We start from the raw sequence: 12,639 nt of genomic DNA on the forward strand, positions 1-12,639 counted from the left end.
GCAGAGACTGAGCCACCGGCCCCCGCCGGCCGCTCCCCTGCCGGCCCACCCTAGGCACACTCACCTGCAGGCTTCGCGGCATACGGACTGGCAGCCCAGCTTTTCCTGGACAAAGGCCTTGTGCAGTTCATAGTAGCAGTACACTGAGGGGCAAGCAGAGGGCAGCATGAGCATCAGGGCCACACGGCCCTTCCTGGGGGTTTCCAGGGGCGCCCTCCTGGTCTCCTTGTAATTTCTCCTGCTATTCTCTACAAACCCTGCTTCCCCGGAAGCAGATGCTGCTTTGTGATGTCAGGGACATGTGCTGGGGGTGGGGTGGCGGTCGGCAGCCCTTGATGGGTTCTGTTACTCCCTAGCTGTGTGACCTTGGGCAAGTTGCTTAACCTTTCTGAGCCTCAGTTTCCTGTTCTCTGACAGGTCCTATCGATAGTCCTTGCCTCCTGGAGTTGACACAGGTGCCAAGCTCTCAGCGCGGACTGGGCTGTAGCATTTGGTCCTTAGTTGGGAAGTATCCGTTAAGCCAGGCTGGATGGCAGGAGTAAAACTCCGGTTAACATCTCTCTACCGGTATCTCCCTCAGAAAAAGGCCACCAGGGCAGGGGCCCGGGGGCACCCGAGCACAAGCTGGTGCGGGGGGCTGACGCAGCTCTGGGGCTGCAGGGCGGGCGGGCTCACTCACTCCAGTTGGGGTGCTGCTGGTAGTTGCAGTAGTTGGCTGCGGGAGGCAGAGGCTGGCTGTACTGGGCACACCCACACCTCTCCACCATCTTAGTCTGGAAGCACGAGTGGAGGCAGATCTGAAAGAGGAGACCCAGTGATTCCCTTAACCTCTCCGCACGCAGAGGCCAGGGAGCCCCCCAGCCCCGGGAGCTCCCCCTTCTTCTCTTCTCCCATCCCTCCCCCGCCTACACATGCCTCATCTAGGATTAGCCTCCCATGGCCGTGGGAGACCACAGCCAATTGGGCCGGGGGGTCCCTGACTCCAGAGACCAAACTAGGAAATGTGTTGAGAACGGAGACTAGCAGAGAGGTGGAGAGCAGGCTGAGCTGGAGGGGGCTTGGGTGGCCGTTTTCCACATGTGAGCGCCGCCCACAGGTAAGTGGGAAAATTGGAGCAGATGCCAAGAGACAGAGAGGCAAACCGTCCCCACCTTTCCCATCTCAGGTCCAGGCCACCACACTGCATCCCTGGGGCCCTCAGCCACCGCGATACCCACGGAGCTTATAACATAAAAGCTAATGGCGGGGCTCGGAGGCAGGCTGCTGGGGTTCAAGTCCACGCTCGCCACCTCCCCGCGGGGGGACCTCAGGCCCGTGACCTAACCTCTCTGGGGCGCTGGTTTCTTCACCGCGAGCGTGGAGTGAACTGATACACTGAAGTGTTTGTACATGGCGGCCTGCTAGATATTACCCAGGGGGTCGTTCCAGGAGCCTTTTTTCGTGTTTGGTATTGAAGTCAGTTCGACTGCACTTCTGTTTCTCACAGGCGGACATTCTCTATCAGTCTCCTTCACTTAGAGCCCCACCCGCTCTCAGCTCAGCTCTGACGGAGCGGGACAGTGCAGAGGGCGCCCGTCCTCCCATCCCGTCGGCATGAATGCCATCGCCTCTCCGGGCCCCGAGGGCGGTGGGCTGTGGACTCCGAGAATGCGGGACAAGGAGTAACAGATGATCGCACTCGAGGGCCGAAAACCCAAACACCGCTGGGGCCTGTGACGGGGGTCGGACACCAGGGGCTGGTGGGGACGTGGGGAGCCACAGGACACAGGCCTCGCTTAGTGGGCAATCCCACCCACTGCTCACCCTGCAGGGACAGGCCCGATCTTGTCTTTCAGGAGGAGCTGGGGGTTTTGGTTTTCTTGTAAAATTCCCTGACCTTTAAACGCCATCCAGGCTAGAAAAACCAGGTGTGCAGCCTGGCAGGCATCGGGGGGCTGCCCATTAGGAGCCCCGGATCCAAAGTGTGTTGAGGATGACACACTTGCCCAAGGCCACCGGCCAGTGAGGGGCCCTCAGCCAGTGCCGCCCAGACGCTTCGGTCCTGCGCCTCCTGCACAGGCCGCTTAGGAAGTGGGCCTGTCTCGACCGTACACTGTGTTCCATGGAAACCCCAATGAATCGGTTAAGCTCTGGTTACAGGCGGATTGAGGGGACTGGACCCAGCCAGCATCGGTTGTTCTTGAGGTGTCTGGATGAACCCCAAGGACTCTCACCAGAGTTCCTGGTCCCAGACACGCTCCAGCCTATACAGAACTTTGCCGGCCTGGGTCCAGGCGCAGCGTGGCGCGTACCTGGAGCGAGTAGGCAGCATTGTAGATGTTGTCGATGGGCACATCGCTGCCATCCTCCGTGCACTGGCTGTATGGCTCGCCCAGCTTGAAGGACTCCGTCTACAATCACAGACCCACAGTCAGCCCTGCTCCTTGGACCCAGAGCGGGCAGGGGGGGGGAGGGGAGGAGGGGAGCGGGAGCTGCTAACAGCCCCTGGGAGCGGCAAAGGCTCTTGGTCCTTCATTTAACAACTATTTATTGAGCACCTACTAAGCACCGGATGCTACTCTAGGCACTGTGGGTGAACAATTCCCTGTGCTCATGGAGCTTACATTCCAGTGGGGCAGACAGATGGTCAAAAAAGCCACTAAATAAGATCATTTGGGTAGTGATCGATGAGACGGGTCAAGAGACTGGAGGGGTTGGGGGAATCAGGGCAGATGCCTTTGAGAAAGGGACATGTTGGCTCCACATGGAATGGAAGAAAGAGCTAGAAGTGCCATGAAATGGAGGAAGAGGGCACAGTGGGGCGAAGGGCCAGGGTGGCTGCCAGCAGCGGGGCGAAGCGCTCGTGCAGTCAGAGAGGAACACGGTGGCTCTCAGAGTGGCAGCCAGCACTGGAGCGTCCCGGCAGCAGGGCAGCGAGAAGGAGCAGGGCAGCTGCATGCACTCGTCCCAGAGAAGGGCCCACGTCCCACCCTCGTGTCTTCTGGCCCCGAAATGGACTTTCCTAGACAGAGCCGAGGGGTGGCGGCAGAGGGGTGAGGCCAGGCAGAGGGGCAGAGCGCTGCTGCTCACAGGCCGCGGTTTATCGTGGTTTCCTAAGTTTGGCTCAGCTTACTATTTGTCACTGCAAATAAACAGTCTGGGCAAGCCAACCAGGGAAGAGAGGACACTGTCTCCCAGGAGGCAGCAGTGATGGAATACAAACTGTGACGCGGATAGCCAGGCAGACGTGCATCCATGCTTCCCTGTGCCCTGCAGTCCCCCTTCTCACTAACAATAAAGGGTGGGTCTTTCCGGGTCAGTAGGAAGCCAACTTCATTCCTCTACTTGCTGGGGAGCAAACAGACGTGGGCCCCCAGCACAGGCCAGGGCGGGGCTGGGCACTGCGGACGGAGGTGCCAGCAGTGCTGCCCCGGAGGTCACCTGCATTCACGGCCCCCCTCTAAGCTTCTCCCAGCAGCAGGCTCCTTGGGCACATGTCCTTGGAGCCCCCCAGTCCTGAGGACGTGTCAGCTGTCCTGTCCGAGAGCCTAGAGCGACAGGTCTGAGCTCTACCAGCCTGGGGGCTGGCACACCGCCCGGCACTGAGGTGAGGGGTCTGTCCACTCAGGTCAGCCATGCGCAAACAGCACGGAGCTGGGCTCCTTGCACGTGGAGAACCAGCCCACGGCCCTTTCCAGGAACTGATGTGAGATACCATCTTGCGATCTGTATGCTTTCCGAGTGCTCGATGGTCCTTCACTGCAATGACGCTGACTACACGCAGGGCCTGGGTTAGTCAGCCTGCTTCCAAAGCAACAAGGGCAGGTGGACTCTAGAGAGGCACAGAGCGCTCAGCTTCTCAAAGGCTGGATGGGAGAACTGGGCCCTCCCTGCTCTCACTTTCCCTTTCCCCACACCCCACTGCCCGCTTTACAGACCTGCTGATCTGTGCAGGGCGGGCAGACATTGTGGTTGTGTCCTAGGGAGACACACAAATGAGACTGGGCATATGTGTGTGTGAATGTGTGCAAGGTATGTGCATGCATGTGAGTGTGCACACATGTCTGTGCGCACACGTGTATGGGTGTGAGCATGTATGTGTGCACGCACAGGTATGTGTAGGTGTGTTGAGTGTGTGTGCGTGCGCACGTGTGTGTGTGTGTGGAAAAACAGGACCGTCTTTATCAAACCAGGTCCTATCTGCTTCCTTCTGGAATCCTGGGGAGGACTGCAGCTGCATGCAACCCTTACCTCATGCCTTTAAAGGTACGTGTGGTGCCAGGGACAAGCCGGGGCAGCAGGATGCCCAAGATGGAATGACGGTTGTTTAACTTTTTCCTTTTGTCTTGCTTTTATATCGCAATAAATGATAAAAGTTATTTGTGTCTGATAAAGCTTACAATGGAGAAGAAAAGAATTACTCAATATATGAGATGAGGACAATTAACTATTTGGAGGAAGTAAATTCTATCTCCACCTCACGTCCTGCAGAAAACAATTCTAGTGGGTTGAAGTATGAAATGAAATAAGATAACTGGAAGGAAACTCAGTAAGGATCTGTTCTCGAGGAGGGAAAATCCTCAACAAACAAGACAACTAACGCAAAGATTTGAGTATGGGAACATCTGGTGTTTGTGTATGTGAAGGAGCAGCCTGGAGAAGACTAACAGGAAACACAGATACTCCCAACACACAGATATTTGCACATAATGAGAGCCTCTCTATACATGAAAGAGATCAATGTCTAACGCACAAAGGAAGCGGGTGTCACTAAGGACAAGAAAAGCTTCCCCAACTCCTCTTTTTCCTTACTGTTCTCTTCACATCCCTGCAGAGTAATAGTCGGTATTTAAGGAGCACTTGCTACATCCCAGCACTGTTCTAAGTGCTTCACACACATCAGCTCCCTGGATTCTCACCAGCCTGTGAAGTCGCATTACTGTTTCATCCCCATTTTACAGGTAAAGTAACTGAGACACAGAGATTACACAACCAAAGTGGGAAGCTGGGGTTGTGTGAGCCCCTGCTGCCTGGCTCTGGAGTCTGAGCCCTGAATCCCTATTGTACACCCACTTGTGAAAAGAAGATGAAAACGTAGAGTAGGCTGACAATGACGGTGAAATGCCCGCCCCCCACGCCCACCCCAGGGCTGGCCCTGCAGCCCCGGGGAGTAGTTCACCTTCGCATGCTTCCTCGTCTCCCATTGATGATTCAACCCTTTGTGCTCAGGTTTCTGTTCCGCTCCTGCCTCTCAAAATGTCTCTGGCGAAGAACACGGGTGACCTCTTGGTTGCCAAACCCAGAGAACACCACCTTGTGGCCTGTACCTTGCTTGACTCTGCTGCCTGTGGCCCTTGGCTCACACCTTCCGTGAATCGCTGTTCCTTGATTTCTCTAATACCAACCCTTTCTGACTTCTGCTCCTACTTCTCTGCCTCTATCCCCCATTTTCTTTCTGCTCAGACCTTCAACAGCTGCATTCCGCCTCAGGCCCCGGGTGATGCGTTTACTTCCACGTCTAGAATGACACTGCCTCACCCAGCTTCCCTGGTCCCCTCGAAGCTCCAGGCTCAGAGCATTACTTATGGGACATTTCCACCTAATTTCCCAAAGGCACAGAGCATGGGTATGTCCCGAGGGATGTGGTTATCTTCTCCCCCAACTTACCCCTCCCCTTGTAGTCCCTAACTCTGAGCCTGGCACCTCCATCCACCCCACTGTCAAGCAGGAACCTACACACCAATCTAACTTGCCTGGCCCTTCCTGGCTGACCTTGGTTGGCAAGCGCTGTAGTTGCTCTCAAATCCATTCACTTCTGCCCATCCCCACAGCCATTGCCTTAGCTAAGACGCTCATCATTTCCTTCTGTAATTACGGTAAATGTGCTGCCGCCAGGCTCCTGATTACACTCAGCCAAGGTGCTTTTTCAAAAGGCTTCACTGCCTGGCTTGCAGTCCTCTCTGTGACCATGGTGTAACTGCTCTGCCCTTTGTCCGGACTACCCTTCCCTGACCATGTTTGACCCACACTTGTCCTTCAAGACACCATCATCTAGAAAGCCTTCACCAACAGCTTCTGTCTGCGCTTCCATCTATCCATTCATCCATCCATCCATCCATCCATCCATCCATAATATGTACTTGAACCTGCTATCTTCGAAGACCTGCACCTGGGAATAAGGCAGAAAAGGTCCCTGCTCCCATAGAGCTAAGGGCTGTGCTGTCTTCGCCTCATGAAGTCAGATCTTTGAGGCAGGTGTTCTGATGTGTTCATCTCTGAAAATCCGTGCTTTGGACACACAGTCCCTCAGTGAATGAAGGAGATTTTGTTAACTCACCGCCTAAGCAGCTACTGAATCTACCAGCTTAACATGCCCATCAAACAAACAAACAAACAAAACATAAATAAGAAAGGAAGGAAATCTGGTTTGTTTGGACTTATTCTTAGTGACTCCCTACTGACCTCTTTCTAATCCCTGTTTTTTTGTTGTTGTTGTAAATGCTCATAAATCAGAACTAGAGCTGACTGGCCCTGCTCTGTGGCTTTGGTTCTGTACATCTCAAATTAGGCGTAGCAGTACACCCACCCATGTCTTTGTTTACCCACCACTGGTGAAGAGAATATTTGCTTAACAATGTAGTGGGTATTTCTAAGCTCGGAGCAGAAAAAAACCAGAGGGCAGAATTCCTTGGTTCTTGTAACTCCCGAGTCTGCAGATCCTGTGAGAGGCAGAAGGCAAGGAGAGGGCGGCGAAGGTAAGGGTGCACTGCAAATGCCAGGTCCTTGTCAGCAGGCAGATAAAACTGCGGGGAGGGGCGGACTCAGCCTGTGCACTGTGCTGATCTGGGAGGCTGGTGACTTGCCGGTGAACAGGAATCAGTGACTCAGCTCCTTGAGTGGTGCCACAGCCTTTTCAAGCCACAGTCCAAGATCTGTTTCTTGGGCAATCAGCACTCACACAGCCAAGTTGGTATATGATACTCCTCACGTCAGAACAAACTTCCCACAGTGGATGGAACACAGCCCCTGAACAACTCGCCTCCTCAGAGCAGCAGGACTCCCAGGCCACCGCCCGATGGCATCTCTTGTCCAGGGCTGCCTTTTGGCGGGACACCATGAGGCAGCGACCCCACAGCTGTCCTCTGGGATGTCACCACTCCAGCTCATGGTCTTTGTTGTCTACCTGCAACATCACTTCCTCCGGAAAGCAGTCCTTGAACTCCCTAAATCCCCCCATTAAAAAAGGGCCCTCCGTCAGGCATCCCCATGATCTGCGCCCAAGGGTCCTGCCTTTGTCCTTCTTAGCATTATCTGTAATAATAAGAGGGTAATATGATAATTAGACTGGATGTCCTTCCGGATGTCCTTCTTTCCGGACAAAGAGCTGCAGTGGGCGGGGGCCGCAGCAGAGGTGGCAGAGGCCCCCTCCCACTGTGGTGGCAGTGGCGGGCGAGGCCGGGGCCAAGGCCCTTGCACGAATTTTGTGCATCGGGCCTCTAGTGATGATTACAATGAACCACCTGTGTAATCTTTTGTTTGTTATTGGTCCTCTCTGCTGGACCCTACGTTCCAACAGGACAGGCACAGTGTCTTCCGCACTGATGTGCTCCCGATGTCTAGCACATGGGAGGGCTCAGAAATGCTTGTTGAGTGGATAAGCAATGGGGGGGTAGATCAGCCCACCAGCCACCATGTCGCTTTCTAACCCAACATAAAGCCATCAGCGATGGCTGCGCTCAGCCTTCTGTGGCATCCTAGCTTTACTTGTGTTTGGGGAGACACACTTTGCTTCTCCTTTCCTGTGGAGCTACTCAGGTTCCTAACACCGAGGTTCCTTGCTGGCTGCCTCTGGTAATAACCACTGGGGTTTGGGAAAATACATGTCCTTGGGCTTGTCTCTCAGAGTCTCTGACTCAGTAGATCTGAGGCTGATGATCAACCAGGTTTGGAAATCCCTGCTCTGGAAGACAAATTCGTGAGGCATGAAAGTTAAGGAGTTTAATTGGGACATTAAGGTTGGATATAAGCAAAGGTATAAAAAATGCCACTAAGGATTGTCAATTACAATGATCATTATAATAGATACCATTTTTGTCTTGACAGATTAGCACAGATGAAAAGTTGGTTAGGAGAAACCAAGATGGCGGCATAGGTAAACACCTGAAATTGCTGCCTCGCACAACCACTTCAAAAATACAACAAAAAGACAAAACGGACATCATCCAGAACCACAGGAAGGCTGGCTGAGTGGAAATTCTACAACTAGAAGGAAAGAGAAAAGCACACGGAGACTCAAAGGAGGTGCGGAAGTAAAATGCAGAGGTATGGAGGCTCGCAAGGAAAGGGCTGGCAACTGAGGATGTGGTTGTCTTTTTCAATGGGGAGGGAGACGCAAGCTCCTGACTGCTCTGAACTCCAGTGCCAGGCGAGTCTCCGGGGACCCAGACTCATACTGGGAGAAACTGGACTGTCTGGCATCGGGCAGAACTCGAGGGAGGCTTTCTCTCAGAGGTGCTTGTAGCGATTACCACGGGACACTGAGACCCAGGGCCTCTTAGAGCAGGGCTGAGGATCAGCCATAGCTGCTTGCTCCGCCCTGTTGATTTCCTGAGACCCTGCCCCACCCAAACTGTGTGCAGAGGCTTTTGCATATGAATGGCCTGGCCCTTTGCAATCTAAAATTACCTAACAAACTGCAACTGGGTCAGAGAGACGCAGAACATCCAAAAGAAGGCCCAAGGCCCCACAGCAGCTTGCATTGCTTCACAGCTGGGCCTCATCTGGGCACCTCCAAACCCCAAACAAAGAAGAGGAATCTGCAAATCTCTCCATATCTCCTGTTGGGTAGCCTCAGGAAGAGGCTAAATTAGCACCTCCTTAGAGATCCAAAAGCCAGTGTACCCAGGGTCAGAGTGGGACCATCCAGACTACAACTCCTCAGATCCATAAGGGACACACTCAGGGGGCAGACTTTGTGAGCACCAAAGCCCCACTGAAGCAAGTCTTGCCCCAGAAGGGTGTCTCCAGCACAGAAGTTCTCCCACTGCAGGCACAATGATTCTCACAGCCAATTGGCCTGGAGGTCAATTCCTCCCAGTGATACCTACAACAATCAAGGCTTAACTACAACAAGACTGTGCACACAGCCCACAAAGGGGTGCACCAAGAGTGTCCACCTCAGATAATTGGGGAGGCTGAGCCACTGGGCCCTATAGGACACCTACCACACAAAGCCACTCTATCAACACAGGGAAGCAGCCAAAATGCGGAGAAAAAGAAACAGATCACAAATGACAGAAATGGAGGAAAGCAAACTACTGGATATAGAGTTCAAAACCACGGTTATAAGGTTTTTCAAGAATTTTCTAGAAACTGCCAATAGATTTAGTGAGAGCCTCAATAAATCTAGTGAGACTCTCGAGGATATGAAAAAGGACCAACTAGAAATTAAGCATACACTGACTGAAATAAAGAATAATATACAGAGATCCAACAACAGACTAGAGGATCCCAAGAATCAAGTCAAAGACTTGATATATGAAGAAGCAAAAAACACCCACCAAGAAAAGCAAAAGAAAAAAAGAATACAAAAATATGAAGATAGTGCGAGGAGCCTCAGGGACAACTTCAAACACACCAACATCTAAATTATAGGGGTGCCAGAAGAAGAGAGAGAGCAAGATATTGAAAACCTAGTTGAAGAAATGGATGGCTTGCAACAGCATGGATGGAGCTGGAGAGCATTATGCTAAGTGAAATAAGCCAGTCAATGAAAGAAAAATACCACATGATCTCACTCATTTATGGATAATAAAGACCATTATAAACTGATGAACAAAAATAGATACAGAGGCAGAGCAGCATCGAACAGACTGTCAAACTACAAAATACAGTGGGAAGCCTGAGAAGGGTTGGGGGGGGGGGAAGGACTTGTATGCATGCATATAAGCATAACCAATGGTCACAAGACACTGGGGGGTAGGGGAGGCTGGGAGAAGATCAAGGGGGGAAAAAGGAGACATATGTAATACTTTAAGCAATAAAACAAAATTAATTTTAAAAAAAAGAAAAGTTGGTTAATACCCATGTTGGTGAAAGTGTGGAAAACCAGCTACTCAGACACAGTGCTGGTGAGCATGTAGATAGTTTCATAGACACATGCTCTTTGACATACTTCTAGGAAGTTATCAGATAAATACACATCACATCACACCATACCACACCATTGCTTTTAGTTGTGCCTGAATATAACCTAATGTCTATCAAGAGGGAGTTGCTCAATAACTTCTCCCCACAATGGAATAGCTGGGTCCTTAGGAAGGATGCGGCAGGTCTATGTGTGTTGATAAGGAACCATTGCCAAGCTCTAGGGCCAAGTGGAAAATGAGGCATAACAGTATTTTGTATTTACATAAAAGGATAAATGCTTTGCCCGGTGCACATACTTGAAGACGACGATGACATCCCTGCCGGGACAGAAGCAGCAGTGAGAGGAAGCAGGGCTGGAGGTCAGGCATGAGAGGGAGATGCATGGGGTGTTCCTGGCTATAGGGTGGGTGTCTGTCTTTGTGTATACACTCCCTTTAAATAAGTTCTTAAGGGTCATTCTACATTGTCTGGCCACAGTGCTGTATACTTGAAACTAATAGGAAATAATGTTGAATGTAAACAGTAATAAAAAATGATCTTTTTAAAGGGTCATTCTACTAGAAAGAGAGAGGGAGGAGAGAGCGGGAAGGGAGTGGGGGAGAAGAGGGGGAGAGAGGTGCACTGGCATAAAAGACGCAGGCCTGCAAAGAAGAAACGCACTTCTCACGCCGCCCTCTGCTCCCATTGAGCGTGACCGACTCAGGGTGGGAGTTTGCAGCTCAGATGCGCTTCTGTTGACAGGTGTGAGGGTTCTCAGCACCCAATGAGGTCAGAGAAGGTCAAAGACTTGAGAGAGAAGGAGTTCTTGGTAAATGAAGTGGAACTGACAGGAGTGTGATGGGCTAAATAGATGTTCGTCTGACCAGTGACTTTCCATTAACCTTTAAATAGGGGTTCGCATGCCTCATCGGCCTCTAGATGGCCCAGAAAGGAAGGCGTAACCTGCTCTATTTACATTAGTGGCAGCTATGGAGTTAGTGTCTGATGCCTTGCATCCAACACAGGGTCCATAATTGCTGGTGTCTGTCTTTGGAACAAGGAAGGTTCCTTCCATTCTCCCCAAACGGCATCCTGTCCGGTTCACTCGTACAGAAGATACAAAGGCAGGCTTTAGTAACCACCGGACAGCCAGTGGGGTGACCACTGGAGAACACAGGGCCACGCTGCCTTTTGAAACCAACACCCTCTCATAAGCCGCACCTCACTGGTTTCCTGGGGAAAAATCTGTGCTTCTCGCTAAGTCTACAGAAATCAGACTGTCCTCTTACCAGGTGCATCCCAATGGAAGTGGCCATCGCCGTCTCAATCTCCGTGCCCACGTCCTCGATGAAGGGGTATTCATCCTGCCGGTGGACAATCACCTTAGCCCCGGTGGAGGACACCAGGAAGGGGTTATATTCCTCTTCGTTTATGTACAAGATGACCTGCAGCCCTGGGAGGATAAGGCAGCTCATTGTGGTCAAAGGCTGGGAGAGCTTGCCCGGGGCAGCCTACCTCTCTCTGCGTTGGGAGCCTACCTCACAACAAGGCCCGGGCATTCCCAACAAGTGGGAGGTGGACAGGGCTCCTCTGGAAGCTCCGCAAGGGGCGGGGTTGTGCCTCCAAACCCCTGCCAGCCCCAAAATTCTGCTGCGTGCCAGGGAACTGCTCCCTGCTGAGACATGCCCTCTGCGTGGTTCCTCTGCTGGGAGCTCTGCTGAGCACAGGGCTGCGGGCCCGGGGAGCGCTGGGCGCCGGCGGAGGACTGGCCGCTGGCCTAGCTACCTGCCCCGCTGTCTATTCCGCACCAGCAGCAGGAGGGACCTTCCTTTTAAACCAGAAATCAGTTTGCTCAGCTGGTCTGGCTCAGTGTTTAGGGCGTTGGCCTGGGGACTGAAGGGTCATGTGTCACAGGCATGTACGTCGGTGCAGGCTCAATCCCTGGCCCTGGTCAGGGCACACCTATGGGATGCAACCAATTGATGTCTCTCTCTCCCCCTCCTCCCTCCCCTCCACTCTCTCTAAAAAAAAACCCCAAAACACAGAAATCAGGGAAGATCAGTGTCTGAAAACCCTTGGTGGCCCCTCACCAAACAGAATGCCACAGAACAAACACCACCAGCCTGGCTGGGGCTGGCAGGGGTTTGGTGTGGCAGCCCCCAGCCCCCTTCCTCAGCCTGCTCTCCTCTCCCCCAAGAAGCTCCAAGCCCACCGGCCTTTCTGTTTTTAGCGAACATCAAGTCCTTTCCTGCTCAGGTCTGCACTGCCAGCGCCCAGGACACTCGGAGACAGCCCAGCCCGCCTTTCAGGACACACTGCGCTGAAACCAAACTGCATCCTGACCCAGCACCTCCCTCCTCCCCTTTTTGCGTGTCCCAGCACAGCACCAGGATTGTAACGGGGAGACGTCTGTGCTTGTCTGCTCATTTGCTATCTGTCTCTTTACTGAAATGCCAGTTCCCTGGAAGCAGGCAGGCGTCACCCGTGCAGCACTGCGCTCCTGGCGCCTGGCATACAGCCATACTCCCTACA

General features: G+C 52.8%; 1 protein-coding gene across 1 annotated transcript in view; it reads right to left on the minus strand.

Annotated features, from left to right (window-relative positions):
- Positions 1–12,639, minus strand: part of SCNN1G (sodium channel epithelial 1 gamma subunit) — a 23,909-nt gene that overhangs the window by 3,800 nt on the left and 7,470 nt on the right. Inside the window, exons 6-9 of the mRNA XM_006753618.2 lie at positions 11,397–11,560; positions 2,292–2,390; positions 680–797; positions 65–143 (exon numbers count right to left, since the gene is read on the minus strand). Of these exons, the coding sequence (XP_006753681.1) occupies positions 65–143; positions 680–797; positions 2,292–2,390; positions 11,397–11,560 (460 nt within the window). The remainder of the gene's footprint in view (positions 1–64; positions 144–679; positions 798–2,291; positions 2,391–11,396; positions 11,561–12,639) is intronic.

This window comes from Myotis davidii, unplaced genomic scaffold (assembly GCF_000327345.1).
Source record: "Myotis davidii unplaced genomic scaffold, ASM32734v1 scaffold150, whole genome shotgun sequence".
NCBI classification, from domain to species: Eukaryota; Metazoa; Chordata; class Mammalia; order Chiroptera; family Vespertilionidae; genus Myotis; species Myotis davidii.